The sequence below is a fragment of the Mirounga angustirostris genome, unplaced genomic scaffold, assembly GCF_029215605.1.
Source record: "Mirounga angustirostris isolate CCGP_5_RB_7025 unplaced genomic scaffold, mMirAng1.0.hap1 SCAF_6, whole genome shotgun sequence".
Lineage (NCBI taxonomy): Eukaryota > Metazoa > Chordata > Mammalia > Carnivora > Phocidae > Mirounga > Mirounga angustirostris.
Window position 1 is genome coordinate 37,890,349 of NW_026991714.1, and position 19,694 is coordinate 37,910,042.

The 19,694-nt window shown below is 38.9% G+C and overlaps 1 protein-coding gene across 4 annotated transcripts in view; it reads right to left on the reverse strand.

The window, feature by feature from the left end:
• Positions 1-2,349: 2,349 nt before the first annotated feature.
• NSL1 (NSL1 component of MIS12 kinetochore complex) overlaps positions 2,350-19,694 on the reverse strand; it is a 44,741-nt gene continuing 27,396 nt past the window's right edge. The window contains exons 5-6 of one of the 4 annotated variants that reach the window (XM_045877188.3): positions 14,580-14,647; positions 11,641-13,124 (exon numbers count right to left, since the gene is read on the reverse strand). In XM_045877188.3, coding sequence (XP_045733144.1) covers positions 12,846-13,124; positions 14,580-14,647 — 347 coding nt within the window. In that variant the 3' untranslated portion in view covers positions 11,641-12,845. Of the gene's footprint in view, positions 3,082-11,640; positions 13,125-14,579; positions 14,648-18,897; positions 18,933-19,694 lie in introns of those variants that run through there. The other 3 variants (XM_064594162.1, XM_054507975.2, XM_064594164.1) reach the window with 3 other exon arrangements.

Here is a 19,694-nt window from a genome sequence, read left to right on the forward strand (position 1 = left end):
AAGATTGCATGTGGATGTAGGGGGGGAAGAAGGGTTTCTAGAGCCTTCTGGACAGATCCCTGTACCTTCTTTGGCCCCTCTGGTTTCCATGGTGATGCCCCTGTCCACCTGGTCTCTGGGCACATCTGACATTGTGGTTTATAGGATCTGGTCCAGGCTTGTGGCCCTCCCTGACCATGTAGCTCACCTCAGCTCCCACTGGCACTGCATTACCCACGAGGATGGCTGTGACTCTCCTTTAATGTCCAGACCAATGTAGGATAATTCACTCTTCCCAGCATCCCTCTGATAGGCTGCCAGCCACCTCCACTGGCTCCTCCCACAATCTTCCGCGTGGCATGTAGGGGTCTCCAAATGCCTTCTGTGAAACAACAGAGCTAAGGCAGGTTCAGGGGCTAAATTAGGGAGCACCATCACAGCATTGATTTTACTCTCCTGTCTGATCGTGATTAGATGAGGGGCACAGGGACAATGTGCTTCCAGGCTGTGTCCTGTCAGAGTCCCTTCATTCTCCTCTAGCCTGAGACCACTCCCCAGAGGGGAGAAGTGGGGCTCTGAGTCTACCGGCTTCATCCTTTTCATCTTCCCACACTTCACAGGGGCCAGAGGGACAAAGGTCTTCTTCCTCTCCTAGACTGTGCTTATAACTAGTCTACCAGATCGGACTCCTAATGTGTGACACAGAGGTTAATGGAATTTAGAAAATCCTTTTCTCTATAAACAAAATAGGGCTTTCAAGGACTTGCCTTGATGCCCAGCTGTCCCACAGCCCCTTCTTCCAAGCAGGGCCCATGGCCCCCTCCTCATTACTGAAGGGCAGTAAGCCTCAGTGCTCTGCCTTAGACATGGAAGGCCAGGAGGGAACAAGGGTAAACTTAGAGAAACAAAAATAAGTCAGGTCAGTGTTTTCAAAACATCATTCTTGTAACAGACAGTGCATAAATTTGGGAAGACAGATACAATTTCGAGCAGCCATCAACTAAAATTGTTTCTTTTATAATTTAGATAAATATGACAAACATGCCACCAAAGAGATAGGGCAATGAATTAAATGTGTGGCACATAATTCCCAAAAAGACTTGATGACACAACTGTCTGGAATTTGCTTTAAAACCTTATTAATTCTTAGTTTGCCAATTTGGAATTCCTTATAAGTGTAATTCTGAACAGACATGAGGGTTAGCTTCCCACAATGAAGGAATGGTTCTCTATCGATGATTTATATTTCCATAAGAAATTGACAGCAAAAGGACATACAGTGGTTCCCCCTTTTCCTCAGGGGATACGTTCCAAGGCCCGCAGTGGATGCCTGAAACCATGGATAGTACCAAATCCTATATACACTGTTTTTTCTATACATACATACCTGTGATAAAGTCTAGCTTAAAAATTAGGCACAGTAATATTATTAGTAGTAATAACAAATAACTAATAATAAAATAGAACAATTATAACAATATACTGTTTAAAAAGTTATGTGAATGTGGTCTCTCTAAATATATTACTGTACTTAGCTTTCTTCTTGTGATGATATGGAATAATAAAATGCCTGTGTGATAAGATGAAGTGAAGTGAATAAGGCAGGTATTGTGATGTAGCATTAGTCAACTGTTGACCTTCTGACAATACACCAGAAGGAGGATCACCTGCTTCATCCAGTTGTCTGTGGATAATTGAAATGGAAGAAAGCAAAACCATGGATGCGGGGGCGGGGGGACTACTATATTGAATCTCTGGAAGATAATCAACTGCTTTAAATCACTTTGGGCAATTTCTTAGATGTTGATATTATCTGGCAATGTTAGCTATTCATTAACTCCTGAAAAATTGAGAAATGTTTGCTGTTAACATATGTTATCATAAGTCATGAAGGAGGAGGAGAAGGAGAAGGAGGGGAGAAGGAGAAAAAGAGAAGAAGGAAGAAGAGGAAGAGGAAAAGGAAGAAGAAGGAGGAGGGGAGGAGGAGAGGAAGAAGAAGAGGAGGGGGAGGAGAAGGAAGAGGGGGAGGAGGGGTCCAGCAAGGTGGCTGTCGTGTAATGGCAGGGGTATGTGAGACCCAGGGCAAGGGGCCTTTGCTGTGGCCACGGGGAGAGACACAGGCAGGGCTTGTAGTCACCCAGCTCGCCCCACTGTGGTGGGCTGCAGACCCTTGGGGCAGTGGCTGGGTGTGCACTCCCTCTGACTTCTGTCTCTGCATCATGAGAACGGAGATGATCGCCTCTACCTCATGGATTGTTCTGAGATTTACTGAGATGATGCATGTGAACCTCTTAGCATGTTCCTGACACATAGGAAGCACTCTGCCCATGGTAACTACTAGTATTTTATTACTAGTAGCTTCAGCAAATCAGTTTATAAGACTACATTTAAACATTCACAGGAAAATATTTTTGTATAATTCTGGGCATATAGTGGACTCTTCACATGCTTATTTAAAAAATATGCTCCTTTTCACAGGGCTACAATTCACGCCATTTATTAATGGCCTTTCACCGGGTTTTGCGGCACGGTTACAGTTGTGGTTTCACTGAATCTCTTCCTTTTCTTTGGGCAATCTGTATCTTCATCTCCCAAGAGTAGAATATATTGTGACCTCATGTTGCTGGAACAAATCTGACATTGTGGGTTTGTTTAAACAATTTTTTTCAAATCAGATTTCTGGGGAGATATGAAAGAGAAAAGGAGTTTGTTACGGAAAAACATGGTTTCTGAGCATTCTAAGGCACTGATCCCATGTATTATATAGGGAAGGAAACCACAGGTTTCTCTGCACGTTACATATAACCACCTGACGAGCCCTCCAGAGAGTGTACCACTTCACAGACAACATAGGGGGCAAACCTGACCATGGTGCCTTTGTTCCCACGTCTCGGAGTATCCCTCCTCTGTTTCCTTTCTCTGTGACTCACAGAACAGCTGGGGGATGGGGTGAAGGGGGTCCGGGCAGAACCCCAGCAAATGAAGTGCAGTGTTCCAGGGAGAGCAGCCAGAGAGTGCTGGGGTCAGGAGATAGAGGTCATGGAGTCCATCACCCAGACAGAGACAATGCAATGTTGGCTTATGGTCTTGAACTGTGCTTCCCTTTGAGTGTAAAGGACAAAAGAAAGTATTCATTTTAGTAAGAAGTATTTCTAGAGAAGTAATCATTTACCAAATCTGATAATTTCCTTTAAAAGAAAAATTCTTGGGTTGGGCTTCTAACAAAGAGAAATTGCAGTATCAAAATTTGCCAGTAAAAAAAAAAAAAAAAAAAAATCAAAATTTGCCAGGAATTCCTTAGTACTCCATCATAGTTGCTGAAACCAGACAAACCAACTTCTTGTAAGCAGCTAATTCCTCAGAAGTCTCAGAATCCTCTGGGTTTCAGTCTCATCTTCCTTCTGGGAACCTGGAACCTCAGCAACAGTAAGGTGTGTGTCCCCCACCCCCCGCTGCTCCCAAGTCTTTCCCTCCACTTCCCCTTTACCACCCTATTGGATTCTCCAGTGACCGAGGGTAGATTGCTTGTGGGCAGGACCTGTGCCTCGGCTCACATCTGCATAGCCATACACACCTTAGCACACTATTTGGATTCATTGAGTATTTGTGGAATAAAAGAAGGTATGTATGAAAAATGATTTTAAAATATTGTATGGCATGTGAGTGGGAAAGACCACAAGGCTCTGAGGCTGGGGTTTTCACGACCTGGAGCAGAGGGATCCTACAAAGTTGCCCAAATATTATTATGCTCCCACTGTCATCCCCTAATTTCTACACCCTCACAGGATCAGAGGTGGGCAGATGTGATGTATGTAGAATATGACAGATCAGCGGAAGTTCATACCCACACTTGTTCTAACCTTTTTCCCATATATATATATATTTTAATCAGGGAGGGAAATGAAGCAAGATAGGCAGGTCAAAGCATCCCTCTTCTTTTTCTGTCTACTCTTCTGGTGGAGATACTCAGATGTAAAATGACTCAAAAGAAAAGGAGGCTCAAATGCAGGAACAAAGGAAAAAGCTACGAAACCATCAGTGCAGCCAGGGGGCAGGGGAGGGAGGATTGAGAGGCAGTTGGGGTGATGCAGGCAGCAAGGACTCTGAGGGGGAGGGTAACCTCTGGCTGCTTCCTGGGGAAACAACCTCAGAAGAGTTTGAAGGAACAAAAAAAAAAAAAAAGAAAGAAATGCTCTTTTGTATACTTAACGGTCTGGTGAAGAAGGGCACGGAGGGGATTCCCATCAAGGTAACACCAGGGACAGAGATGGACGGAGAGTTCCAGTACCACCAATGGCAGAAGTGGGCTGCAGAGCCGCACGTATGGGCAGCAAGGAAGGCCTTAAAATCTCTGAGCAGGAGCCATTCTCTGAATGAGGCTAGTCAAGGTGAAAATACAGACTGCCTGATCCTTCACAGGCACAGGGATCAGCCGGAGCAGGGGACTCGGAGGGGCCAGGTTTTCTTATCTGGCTACACCAGGCCACACAGAAGTCAAAGGAATGCAACCCAAGGAAATGAGGGCCAGAGGGAAAATATATCTGTTGGCACCGTGGAGTCAATTTGAGAGTGTGAATGCTATCGTCTACTCTGATATCCTCGGGGCTATAGGGGGTAGACTTCAGCTTCAGCAGCCAAGAGACTCTAGGGTTTTAATTCAGGCAAGTTTCGCCGGGATTTGCCCTCAGTCCTTTAGATCCCACCCTCTCCCATGGCCCCACCCCCCACCTCCTGCAGTACTAAGCCCATCTTCTAAACTCAATTAATAATGAATATGAATGCCAAGTCATTAATGTCTGAGATTGTGATCTAGAGGGAACTGACAAGTCAGAAATTTGCAATATGAAATCATTCATTCATTCAAATATTATTAGTGAATAGCCCACAGGGTATAAGCAATGATTATGGGAGGACTTTATAGCCCTGAAGTTTCAAATGAATATAACATTAGTTTCCCCCAAATCCTTTCATAAAATCACTACAACCTCTTCAGTGGTTCTCTAGAAAGATACTTTTTCATCATCTTTGTATATAGGGGCTTCATTCTTAATTCTCAATTCTTTGCAAATAGAACCCTATTTGCAAAGCAATAGGTTAAAAAAAAAAAAAAAAAAAAAAACCAACCCTCTAAAGAAACCAAAACTAAACTCTCAGCTAAAAACAAAGTCTACAAGTCTTATCTGAAATATACTGAGAGAATGGAACTGAAACCCTGCAAAAGCCTCCGGGGGATAATTTGTTTCTTAATTCTCAATGACATGAATAATGAAAGATAGAATCAAAGATTACTCAATTCACTTGCATATTGTGTGAGTTTTTTTTTTTTTAAAGATTTTATTTATTTATTTGAGACAGAGAGAATGAGAGAGAGAGCACGTGAGAGGGGGGAGGGTCAGAGGGAGAAGCAGGCTCCCCGCCAAGCAGGGAGCCCGATGCGGGACTCGATCCCGGGACTCCAGGATCATGACCTGAGCCAAAGGCAGTCACTTAACCAACTGAGCCACCCAGGCGCCCTTGTGTGAGTTTTTAAATCACTTAAAAATCAAATTTATTTTTATGCAAGTATTACACACACATAAAGAATCAAATCTATAAGGCTTATAACAGAAAAATAATCAGTTCCTTGGCCCGCTTCACCCACCTAGGTTCATCCACTTTCCACTCTCTTAGCTGTTTGTTTGCTTTTTCTGGTATTTATTTGAATAATATCCACATTGTGGTGTCTTTTGGTTCAGCTATTTCAGGGATTATGCACTGACTTTTACTTGTGAAGATTTCACTCCCCAACATTCCCATTTCATGGCTGATACTCAGGTGGTCACACAGTTACGACCACATGAGTTGTTTCAGTATTACAAAATGAACTTCTGTACTGGCTGGTCCAGCAGCTCCCTCCGTGCCCAATTCGTCACCTTGGCTGCTCCAGTTCCTGTCCTGGGACACCCTGGACTTCCCCAGAGCCCAGCAGTTAAGGGGGAACCCTGAACCCAGCGCCAGCGCTTTGACCACTACCCGCCCTGACTGCTGGTGCCCTTCGTGTACTGATTACTTCCCAATCCTTTTACCCTCCCAATATAACAGTTTCAATTTTTTATTGAATTCAGATTTAGGGTGTTCATTGTTGTATCTATATAAACACTGGTCACTGTGAAGCTGACTTGTAACTATGACTACATTTCTTTTCTTGTACAGTTTTCTGCTTTACTATAGTGAATAATTGCCTGATCTCTTATTGGGTTTGTTTCTCTGAACATCTGAATACCACAAAATATCTCCTTTGTACAGTTTTCCAGGTAGTTAAAACTATCACTCATTTTGCCAGTTATATTTCCTCCTCCTGAAAATACCTCTTTTTGAGTTCTACATATTCTATTCCAGCCTGGTCTGATTGGACTCTCCTCCAGATTTGCTGACTAGTGTCCTGTGGACTTGAGTTTGCTGCTCTCCATCTTGTAGCTTCTCTTTGCTAGATCCCACGGCTGCTTTTTGGTTTATATCCACTAGTAGTGTCCCAAACAGAATGTTTTGGGATAAAATGTATATATTTTAAAGTATGTATTTATTTAGATTTTGCATGTCTGGGAATGGCTTTAGGTTAACCTCTCACTTGACTGATAGTTTGGCTGGGTATAGATTTCTAGGCTGCAAATCATTTATACTGGACATTTCTAGGTTGTATTGCTCCAGAGACTTCTAAATTAAAAATGACTGTTTAGGGGCACATGGTGGCTCAGTTGGTTAAGCATCTGCCTTCTGCTCAGGTTATGATCCCAGAGTTCTGGGATTAAGCCCCGAGTCAGGCTCCCTGCTCAGATGGGGAGACTGCTTCTCCCTCTGCTCTTCTCCTGCTCATGTTCTCTCACTCTCTCTCTCAAGTAAATAAATAAAATCTTAAAAAAAAAATTACTGTTTAGTAGTTTAATGCCATGCCAATTCCTCTTCCTTTATGATCTTTCTCCCCTAGTGGAAGCTTTTAGGAACTTCCCTTTATCTAATACAGTGATATGCCTTGGTGGGGGTGATTTTGGTTTTTTGTTTCTTGTCTTCATTTCTTGTGCTGAATACTCAGTGGGCTTTTTCCTTCTGGAGTTTTGGAATCCATCTGGAGTCTTGGTATCTCGGAATGTTTCTTGTATTATATTTCTTTACTCTTGTTAAATTGAGATATACTTCACATCCCATATAATTCACCCATTTAAAGTGTACAATTCGATGGGTTTTAGTATATCCACCAATCAACCATCACCACTATCAATTTTAGAGCATGTTCATCACCAAGGGAAACCCTATACCCATTAGCAGTCACTCCCCATTCCTCCTACCCTGGGCATCCCTGGGCAACTGCTAATCTATTTTCTGTTTCTATAGATTTGCCAATTCTGGAGATTTCATATAAATGGAATCATACAAGTTTTTTGTGAGTGATTTCTGTCACTTAGCATGCTTTCAAGTTTCATCCACATTGTAATATGTACTATACTTAATGCCAAATAATATTCCATCAATTGGATATACCATATTTTATCTTTCTATTTATCAACTGATAGACATTTGGGTAGCTGCCACAAACATTCATGTACAAATTATTGTGTAGACATGTCTTCAATTCTTTTAGGTTTAGACTTTGGAGTTGAATTCCTGGGTCACATGATAACTGCATTATATTTGATAATTTTGACTCCTTGGTTCTTTTCTGCACTTTCTGGAAAGGATATCAATTAGATATTGGACCCTCTGAATTTATTTCTTTATTCTTATCTTTTCTAAATTGCCATCTCTTAATCTTCTTGTTTTACTTTTGGGAAAATTTCATATTACCTTCCAGCCTTCCTACTGAATTTCTTTCAACTTTCACACCTACAATTTTCAAGAACTCTTTGTTTCTTTTTTTTTGTTAATGAATGGAATATCATCTGTTATCTCTGGGAGGATAGTAATTATTCTGAAACTTTGTTTTGTATTTCTCTCTAGGTTTTTTGAGGTCCTGTTTTCTCTTTGGTTTTTGTGTGCTTGTTTTCATTCATTTGGTTAACCAATATGCACTGAGAAACTATATGCCAGGCACTTTTCTAGGTGTTTGGGATACATCAGAACAGATTCTTTCCTTTGTGGGACTCATAGTCTTTGGTCTCTGCATTTAAAGACTTCCCTCAAGGGGCACCTGGGTGGCTCAGTCAGTCGAGCATCTGACTCTTGGTTTCAGCTCAGGTCATGATCAGGGTCATGATCTCCAGGTTGTGAGAATCAGCCCCATGTTGGGCTCTGCACTTAGTGGGAAGTCTGCTTGAGATTCTCTCCCTCTCCTTCTGGCCCTACCCCCACTTGTGCAAGCTCTTTCTCTAAAATAAATAAACCTTTAATAAATAAATGCCTCCCTCAAATGTCTGGTGAATCTTGATTTGTGTATTTATTATTATTTTAGATAAAACTTACATAAAGTGCATAAATATGTAGCTAAACAGTTCTCTCTCTATATATAGCCATGTGAACAACAAGATATAGATCAAGATATAGAACATTTCCTTCACCCAAAAAAGTTCCCAGTGCCCATTCCATTCCCAATTAATATCTCCCCTCTCCCCATGGGTAATCACCATTGATTAGTTCTGCCTATTCTTGATTTCATACACAGTAGGCACTCTTTTGTGTCTGGCTTCTTTTATTCAACGTAACATCTTTGAGATTCATCCATGTTGTGTTTATCAGGAATTCATTTTTTTTTAATTCTTCTGTTGTGTTTCATTATGGTATGCCACAATTTCTTTTTTTCATTCTACTACTGATGGATATGTGGGTAGCTTCCAGCTTTTTATTATGTCCACTTAATTTTTAGAATGAAATACAAAAATGTTTCTGGAAGCTCTATGTAACTGGGACTCAGACACTGAACGGCTCTGCAGTATGGGGTGATTGGACCGGCTTGGGATCTTCAACTATCACACTATTCTAGCTTTTTTCTCCAGGTTGTTCAGTTTCTCTAAGGGATCATCTAAGATGTCTGAGCCAAATAGCCAGTATCCTGGAACTTCAAGTCTTACCATTCCAATGGAGAATTTCATTCTGACCATTTGTTTGTTCTGAGTTTCACCTTTACTCGCCAGGGACCCTTTATTTCAATCTTTTCCAGAAAACAAGCTCCTCTGGCAAAGGCAATTACTGACAGTGAGTGGAGGGGTGGTGGACACAATCTCATTTTCAGGCTCCTCCATCTCATCTCAGCCTTCTACAGTGTCCTCCATTCTTCAGTTCTCCAGAGAATCTGGGGGCAAATTGGCAAATTTCTCTTACCAATGTCTCTCTCTGCAGACACTTAGATTTGATCTTCTTCTGATCTGCTAATTCATTACTGTTTCCTCCATACACATTCCTTCTTCATAAGCTATGGTCTGGGCGACATACCTCCTGGTTTCATCATCAGATGAGTGTGTGTTTCTCTCATTCTTGCTATTTTGGGGTAAATGCTACACAAGGAGAAAAATGGATTCAACAAATTTCCCCTTCCTTTCCCCTCCTTTGTTGAAGTTAATGGCTCCTCATTGCCAATTCTAAAAAGTACAAAGTTCTTAAGAGCTGACCCTGACTCTCTTCAAGTTCACCTATAGCAAGTCTTTTTAGACAAGACCTATTCATATAGCCTTACCTGATGGTCCTCAGTACCCCATGCTCTCTCCCAACCACCTGCCTTGGGAAATTCTCTTCACACTGCCAGGAATCTTCCTGATTATTTGCCTAAAATACTCAAAACCGCTGGAATGTCACCTCCTCCACAAAGACTTTCACGACTTCTTCCCAAAGTTTGCCACAGATACATCTATAGGGCATTAGCTGCTTTGCATGGTCATTGTTTACATGCTCATTCTTCTCATTAGAATATGGGCTTCTTGAAGACAATGTTTAATCCTATGACTGTTTTCATTTCTTTCATCAAACCAAGTAGTAATAGTGCTTATAGAATGCTCACTATGTAAATTATGTGCCAAGTACTAACCTAAGGACTTTATATTATGAACACATTTACTTCATATAATAACCTTATGATATAGGTATTATCATCACCCCCATGTTACATTAGAGGAGACAGCAGCACAGAGGGGTTAAGTAACTCTAATACTCCAATACTATTTAATAATATTAACTAATAATAACTAATAGATGATCTGGCTCTGAGACTATGCTCTGAACCTCTCTGACTTTTGAACTGAGTAGGTGCCTAACATGTATTTGTTGAATGGATGACTGTGAAGGGACAGAAGGAAAAACCATGGCCTTCAACAGAAGTCAAACAAATTCAGTCTTAAAGACAGCTGTATTTTGAAGCAAACAAAAAGTTTGACTTTATTGACTTTGTTCTTTATGCAGCCCAAGCCATAATGCCTCAGAGAAGAAGGTCTAGGATAAGATTTCTGTTGTCTACCGTTATGGACTGAATGTTTGTGTCCCCTCAAGATCCCTGGTTGAAGCCCTAACCCCCAGTGTGGGCTCTATTTGGAGATGGGGGGCCTCTGAGGGAATAATTAAGGGTAAATGAGGTCATATGGGTGGGACCATGATCCAACAGAATTAATGTCCTTATCAGAAGTACCCCCACCCCCACGCATATACAAAGGAAGAGAGACCTCACCAGAAACCGAATTTGTTAGCCTCTTGGTCATGGACTTTAAGCCTCCAGAAATATAAGAAATTAAATTTGTTTTTGAAGCCATCCAGCCTAATATTTTGTTATAACAACTCAATCAGACTAATAGTTTCCAATGGCTGAAGTTTAGAAAACAGATTTTCCTTCACTTCTTTCAGAAAGCAGCTGCTTGGGGCGCCTGGGTGGCTCAGTCGTTAAGCGTGTGCCTTCGGCTCGGGTCATGATCTCAGGGTCCTGGGATCGAGCCCCGCATCGGGCTCCCTGCTCGGCAGGAAGCCTGCTTCTCCCTCTCCCACTCCCCCTGCTTGTGTTCCCTCTCTCACTGTGTCTCTCTCTGTCAAATAAATAAATAAAATCTTTAAAAAATAAATAAATAAAATAAAATAAGATCTGTATTAGAAGGATGCACAAGGGGTTCTAGGAACCCAGAGGATAAAGAAACTCATTCTTCTGAGGAGGGGAGGGTGAGGGTAATGGGGAGCTGCACAGAGGATACACCAAGTCAGGGGTTCCCTAGTGAACAGTAGGGAGAGAACATTCCATGGAGAGGGAATAGCACCAGCAAAGGTGTAAAGATGTGTTTGGAAGGGCGCCTGGGTGGCTCAGTTGGTTAAGCGACTGCCTTCGGCTCAGGTCATGATCCTGGAGTCCCTGGATCGAGTCCCGCATCGGGCTCCCTGCTCGGCAGGGAGTCTGCTTCTCCCTCTGACCCTCCCCCCTCTCATGTGCTCTCTCTCTCTCATTCTCTCTCTCAAATAAATAAATAAAATCTTTTAAAAAAAATAAAAAATAAAAAAAAACAATAATTGTTTTGTTTGCAGGCTACCGAAATGAAACAACTCATACAGAATTTTTATACTATAAAAAACATAGCACTGTATTAGAATAACAATATTCTATAGCTTCAAAACAATTTTAAAGGGAAATTTATTATGTCCTGAAAGGCATGATGCTTACCTACCATTCAACTAAAGCTAAGTTCAAGATGTCTACAACTAAAAAAATACACAGTATCAAGATTTCAGTCTTTGTACAGTATTTTAATTAAAAACACAGTTATTACAAATATACAGATCTAAAATTGTAAATTAAAATACAGAGTGCAATAAAGTGGCTTTGTAAATTTTCTTCGCTGAGACACACTTTCTGTCACATTTAGATATTTGATTGGTAAGACATAATAAATAAGAAGTACAGATTTCCCAACGTCATGATTAGTAAATTCCTCTGCAAATGAATGAAGTTATACAGTCATCAAAGGAGAAAAGGATAAAAGTTGGATGGCCCTGCCTCCATCGTATTAATGTGAGGAAGAGACACAGTAAGAGCTGTAAGAAACTACAGTGAAATGTTAGAGCTATAGGTGATATAGCTTCCTCAGCCTTCTACCAATAACACCCTTGATAAATAAACATCCTTAAAGGTAGAATAGTTCAGTATGATTGCATCTATATTTGTTCCACAATGACAATTTGTTAATTTTTAATCCAATACATATTTTTGAACTGCAATCATGTACAAAGATATAATGAGAAATCTTGAAAAGAAACCCTTAGTCCCAAATCAAATGTTTAAGTTGAAAAGCCTGTAGAAAATAGGTGTGGACAAGAAACATTGGCTACATGCCAATTTTTATTTCTAAGAAAAATTCTTACATAATTAAGTCGTCTGTCTTACAAAACAAAAACAAAAAAATCCTAAAAATACCACAAATCCAAATTAGCTGAACTTAGAGTAAACAAAGTCAAAGCCAGTCTTCTTATCTGCATATCAATGTGATAAATCAAACTACACTGAGGGGGAAAAAAAAACTTTATCTGCTTCTAGCTCCTAAACAGAACTGATGATTACTTTTAGCACTTAAATAGAGACAACTGTGATACTGCTCTTTTTAAAAGATGTATACTAGAAATCCAATAGAATGTGTTACTCGTGATATCCCACAAAAGCTGTAAGGCAGCCAAGAGCTGATTACATTTAAGGACATTTAAGCTTGCACTCTTAATGCCCACCGATGGGCTTTGTGCCAATATTCAAAAAGTATGCTCTTCATCTACTAAAGACAAAATGAGAAGGAAATACAATTATTACATTATATCCCAGCATAGAGCTACGATATTTGTGTAAAGGAATCACTAGTTAAAGAGTTACTTGTCTCTCCTGTCTAGGCATTAGGCTGTGATCTAAATGTTGACAGTGCCAAATTTCAACTCTCAAGACAAACAAGAGCTTATGTGTCAAGATTAATTCTCTTTGGCCGTAGCGGATACCATTTTCTCTGGGAGCAGTCTTTAGTTCGCCTTCTTTTCAAGACCAGGTCAGTGGCTTTCCTGGTTGAAGTCTCTGTTGGTGTGGTTTCTATTTGTGTTATAAAGCTCTCAGGTTTAACATCTGGTTTCCTACAACAACCAGAAAAGACTTCTTGGTGGACTCTCTGGAGCTGGATAATAGGCTGCATCTTTAAGACTTGGGAAAATCCATCTCCTTGTTCAATTAATGCAGGCAAGGACTTAAACAAACAACAGTAATACTTAACATTAATTTCAGGTTGGAACACAAACACACAGAGACAGATACCACACTCTCGATTCTAATTCTTCAGGTCAAGGCTTTTTCTAAGACCTAATTATTTGGGTCATGGATATTGGCTTTACCTTAAAATACCAATATTAGTGGAGGATTTTAACCAAAAACTAAAACTAAAAGATACATTCTATTCCTACAATGCCTGGTAGTAAAATAAAACTTTGGCAGCAGGAAGTAACAGAATTTCAGAGCCAAGGATTTAATGTCTGAAATTCCATATTTTAGGATAGTAAGTATTTTAGAAATCTTGATCATCAAGAACAGGAATCAGTACATTTCTCCTATAAAGGGCCTTACATCTCTGTCACAATTACTCAACTCTGCCACTGTAAAGAAGCCACGGACAATAAATAAATGAATGGAAATAGCTGTGTTCCAATGAAGTTTTATTTACAAAGACAAGTGGCAAGGCTGGGTTTTTGCCTGCCCACCAGTTTGCCAACTACTGATAAAGAAAATGCTATGAGTACCAGAAAATCATGGAATCAATACAAACCAGAAAATTATCAGAACATGGGAGATTTAGAGGAGTTTTAAAGTAATTTTCATACACTAGGAATCCGTTTCCCTGTATGCATAAAATAAATGTCAAGAATATAAACAATTTTATTATAATAATATTAAGATATCCAAGTTGGATATGCAGCATAATATAGCAGTTAAGAATATATATAGGCTCTTGGGGCGCCTGGGTGGCTCAGTTGTTAAGCATGTGCCTTCGGCTCAGGTCATGATCCCAGGGTCCTGGGATCAAGCCCCGCATCGGGCTCCCTGCTCCGCGGGAAGCCTGCTTCTCCCTCTCCCACTCCCCCTGCTTGTGTTCCCTCTCTCGCTGTGTCTCTCTGTCAAATAAATAAAAATCTTTAAAAAAAAAAAAAAAGAATATATATAGGCTCTAGAGCCAAATATCCAGGGTTTAAGTCCTGACTCATTTGTTTATTTGGGCAATCTATAGCCTCTCTCTGTGCCTCAGTTTCTCAAATATAAAATAGGGAAATTAGCAGTATCTACCTCATAAGATTATTGCAAGGATTAAATAAGATAATATATGTAAAGCAGTTAGATGGTGCCTGACCCATAAATGCTCACTAAATGTTAAGTGGTATTATTATCCAAAATTGTTTGATAGACTGCTAACTCTCAGAATTCAAAAATATAATCAATCTTCAAAGAAGCCAGATATAATACTGGCACATACTGGTGCGTACTACATGTTAGTTATTCTCAATGTTACTGTCACTTTAATAAATTCATTAAAGATCTACTTAAAAGATACTGAGAATTCCTGTAACAATAGACTAAAATACATATGGATGTTGAAAGCAAATACCTAGCTACATATTGTTCATTTTATAACTTTTTAGCATGTAGCTTTTACCTTCATGGCTTCACTGATCTCCTTAGCTATTGTTTCTCCTCTGCATTTCAAATTTTCCACACGAGAGGCTGCAAAGAAACCGCCAAATAGTATTTTAGGTTTTTTATCTAATACCAAGTCATAAAAGACACAGATACTATTTGGACAAAAATCTGTTAGTACTATCCACCTTAGCTCAATCTTTCTTAGAATACTTTGTAATCTATTAAAATAAGTGTCCTATTAAATTTATTTAGATAAATAAAAAGACCGTGGAAACGTTAGAACAGTAGAGAAAAACTAACAGTTATGATAGGCAACAAAGAGTTATATTAGGAGTAGTCTTAGCACTGGGTGCCACTAAGAGTCCAATGTTTGTTCTATACATATCTACACTGTGTTTAACATCTTCAAGCCCGGGGCGCATGGGTCACTCAGTCATTAAGCGTCTGCCTTCGGCTCGGGTCACGATCCCAGAGTCCTGGGATCGAGCCCCGCGTCGGGCTCCCTGCTCAACGGGAAGCCTGCTTCTCCCTCTCCCACTCCCCCTGCTTTCGCTGTCTCTCTCTCTCTCTCTCTCTCAAATAAAGAAATAAATAATCTTAAAAAAAAAAAAAAAGGAAAATCTGGGTGGCTCAGTCGGTTAAGCTCATGATTCCAGGGTCCTGGGATCGAGCCCCACATGGGGCTCTCCGCTCAGCAGGGAGTCCACTTCTCCTTCTGTGCTTTCCCCCGGCCTCTCTCAAATAAATAAATAAAATCTTAAAAAAAAAATTTTTTTTTAAATCTTCAAGCCCTGTCACCACATTTTAAAATAGATATAGGCTAATATTTGATATGTGTATTACTTTGAGTTTTATATAAGTAAAACATATTTGAATTTGGAATATATAATATCACACTGCATTGAGGATACCTAGATGGGATTTCTGGGGGGAAAAATCTGGATTAGACTGTAACATTAATTCTTCTTTCCTTCCTTCTTTGATGCTTTTCTGATTCCTAATACATTTTATTTCCTCCAATCTTTGTTATAAATGTTCACGGCTACTTTACAACAGAACTGCATATTAAATGATACAAAGGGATAAAAATCCTACTAAAACTCCAAGCAAAACTGGATAAGAAAAATCATTCCATTTTGAAATCATCTACAAGCTAGTTTTTAGAAGAGTAGTTGTCACTAGAAATTACGTCAAGTCTAAGCAAATACATAACCATGTTAGGAGAGCTACAGCCTTACTGGCTTCAAGAAAGGGGCAAACAACCAAGCAAAAAATTTCTTTCATAGCTGCTATTTTTCTTTTCTGACTTTCCTTAGGTCAAAAAAGCGAGAACACATTTAGAAAAAAGGGGAAATGAATAGCAAAAGTAACTGGGAGAAACAGGGTACTCAAAGAAAGAGAAAGGCAAAGGCAACAGGATGGCCTCAGAAAAAGGCCTCTTAACCGTCTTTCCTACCAGAGACTTCTTTGGCAATTTGATGAAGCCTACAGACACCTTCTAAGAATAGTTTTAAATGTATTCGTTTTTTAATTGAGGTATAATTTACATACAGAGAAATGCAGATCTCAAGTTTAACACTCAGTCACCTGTGATACATGCATACCATGCATAGGACACTTCCATCACCCTAGAAAGTTCTTTTGTATCCCTTTCCCAAATCAGCCTTCTCTACAAGAAGCAACCACTCATCTGATTTCTATCATTATAACACTGTTTTTGCTTACTCTAGAATTTCAGAATGTTTTAAAATAAAATTTAAAAATACAATTATTACAAAGTTATGATAGGTAATACATGTGCTTCTTTATTAATGGTTTAAATAACAAGATCAAGCGGCAGGTCTAACAATACAATATGAAAATAATGAGCATAAACAATATTGTGAGGTACCTGCAACAACTGAAATTGAAAATATCTATGGCTTTTAGTAGCAAAAAACATTACAGGTACTGCTAATACTACCACTGGGACCTACATTCAACACTGAAGGAAATGTTAAATTTCAGTCTGAGGTTAGTAAAAATAATGTAATTTTTTTCTATCCAAATTCATAATCCCCTTTTATTCTAAGGACCCTTGCCTTAGATTAATATGCTAATTTCAATTCTTTTAAGATTTAGGGAGACTTCCCCAAAGTACTTAGGCAATTATTAAATTTCCTTTTTTTTTTTTTTAAACGATTGGTTTCTTTTATTTTTTTTTTTAAGATTTTTTATATTTATTTGACAGAGAGAGACAAAGCAAGAGAAGGAACTCAAGCAGGAGGAGTGGGACAGGGAGAAGCAGGCTTCCCGCTGAGCAGGGAGCCCGATGCGGGACTCGATCCCGGGACTCCAGGATCATGACCTGAGCCGAAGGCAGTCGCTTAACCAACTGAGCCACCCAGGCACCCTAAATTTCCTTCTGAGTACGCAAATACATGATCCATGTCTTGGTACCCTTGCAGCAGTCTGGCTTCTGGCCAAGCCCACCCTTCAGCTCTCTCCCTCAAACTCACACACCTGTGTGGGAGTTGCCCATTCTTCCAACATTTACTATGTATTTTCCGTGGACTAGGCCCAGCACTAGGGACTCAGAGTAAGGAAAAATGGTCTCTGCCCTCAAGGAACTTTCAGGTTAGAAGAGAGAGACACACAGAAACACACAGAAACAAACCAAACTTTTCCTGTGCAGCCTCACATTTCCATGATCCCTGCCACCAATTCTACCCTCTGCCTGAACTGAGCATTCCTGGGCTACAGACTGCCACTGTGTCCTGACAGCTCTAGTAGAATACCTGGAAGACTTCACTGCACTGATTTGTTTAGAACAGTTTCTCAACCCCATCAGACCCAACTTCCCCCTTTAGAACATATTTCGTAAAGTTCCCCTTATTATTCCAAAAAAATTCATAGATGATATTTTTGTACATATAAATAAAAATACAAAGGAAAAATAGACATTTACCATAATAAAATATTACTTAATATGTTTAATATGTTCATATCCAACCATATCAGAAGACATAATGAAGTACTCAAATAACTGTACCTATTATACTAAATTTGGATTTAAGAAAATTTATATCAGAAGTCATTCTACATAGAAAACAAAAGATCAGATATACAGAAATAGAAAAATTAGTGTTTTATGAGAAATAAGACTATACTATTTATGATAAGGAGGAAATAATGGAGTATGGATAACCTACTGAGACAAAGTATAGGCTGTTGAAATGGTGAAAATTAGAAGGTGCAATATTTCTACAAATGAAATGGCCTTATTAAAAATGTCATGTCAAAATCATTCCCTACCTTATAATATGGGAAGGTGTAAGATTAAATCCTACTCTGTAATTGCACCATAATTCAGACTACATTTAGTATATACATTTACTTAAAAAGACTTCAATGATCATACTATCAAAAGGCGATGAGGAACACAGGATAGACTGGGCCAAAACAAGAATATGAGAAACTATAAAGATATGTGGTTGATCTCTGTGGATCAATTCTGGATTGTGGATAGATCTCTGGGGATAGATTCTGAATAAGAATAAACATAAGGCATCTAAAAATATAATCAGAATTTTAAACAGATTTTTTAATATTAAAATTTTAATAGTCACATAATTTATCACTATACAGAAATATAATTTTTAGAATTTAGTGCGGCAATAATAGGAAGTATTTTAAAATCATTTCTTGGGCGCCTGGGTGGCTCAGTTAAGCATGTGACTCTTGATTTCAGCTCAGGTCATGATCTCAGGGTTGTGAGATTGAGCCCCAATCCAGCGTGGAGCCCGCTTAAGATTTTCTCTCTCTCCCTCTCCCTCTGCCCCCCGCCCCTGCTTGCACCCCCACGTACATGCTCTCTAAAAAAAAAATATTGAAGGAAAAAATCATTTCTATTAATTAAAAAAAAATGAGATTCCTACATTTTGTTTCCATTAACTTAGTAACATTTAGTTCTAATCCTATTTAAAAGGACTCTCAAATCTTCTATAACGTATTTTCCATCAGCTTTTTTGCTTTTGTAATAACCACATACTGTACCAAAATCATTTTCAGTTAAAAATGCTGTTTGAAATGCTAAGTAATTCACTGTCCTTTGAAAAAAAGGAGTATGAAAGTTGTAACTGAACCTAAAACATTTCATAGACTGATAAAATGTAGCACTGGTTGCAAAGATCGTTTGTTTAGTTAGTTTCTTTTTAAAAGTTTTATTTACCTTTCCTGCACATGTTGACTAACAGAGAAGGAATATTTGAAGAAATATGATGATGTAAGTCAGAATGTGGTTACCTCTGATGGCCGGGGAGTACTAACCAGAAAGGAAGGTAAGGAAACTGCTTTGGGTACTGGAAATATTACACAGTACAGACTGTCCCTAAAGTCAGGAAGCAGGATAAATATGTGTTAGTTACATTTTCAGATAATATACTCAATATCTTTTTCTTTAAACTCAAATTACCTTTTCAGGTAAAATATTTATAAATTTAAGGCAATGGTTCCAATTGTTAATACATAATAAATACACTATTTTCCTCGTTTCTAGACTTTTTGGATACTTTCAGTTGTACTTATTATATACATGAAAACATAATGGGCACATTATTTGAAAATATAACATACTGTTTACCAATAAGTTTGTCCTATGTTTCCCAACCATGCAGACACTCAGCATATCTAGATCAAGGTGGCAGTTACATGTGTTTATGAGTATGCTTGTATATGAATTCATCAAGCTATGCACTGTATGTTATACCTCAATTTATACACACATCCACACAATAATGAACAGAGTCTTTTTTAACATCTACTCTAGAAAGTTATCTTACTTTCATTTATAGGGTATGCTAATTTATATTCTTCATTATTACTGCATGATTTACAAAATAATCTATCATCCACGGGATTCTTAATTTTTGTATAAACACATGCTATTTTGAAAAAAAAAAACTGTCTATAAACCCATATTTATGGACAACAATAGCTGTTATCTGTTGCACACGCAATGACTATGTAAAAGTGCCAAGAGTAGTTTATGTGTAAAATGGAGTTAGGTCCCAGGTTTGGATAATTATAAACAGATTTTTTTTCTTTTTTAAAGATTTTATTTATTTATTTGCAAGAGAGAGAATGAGAGACA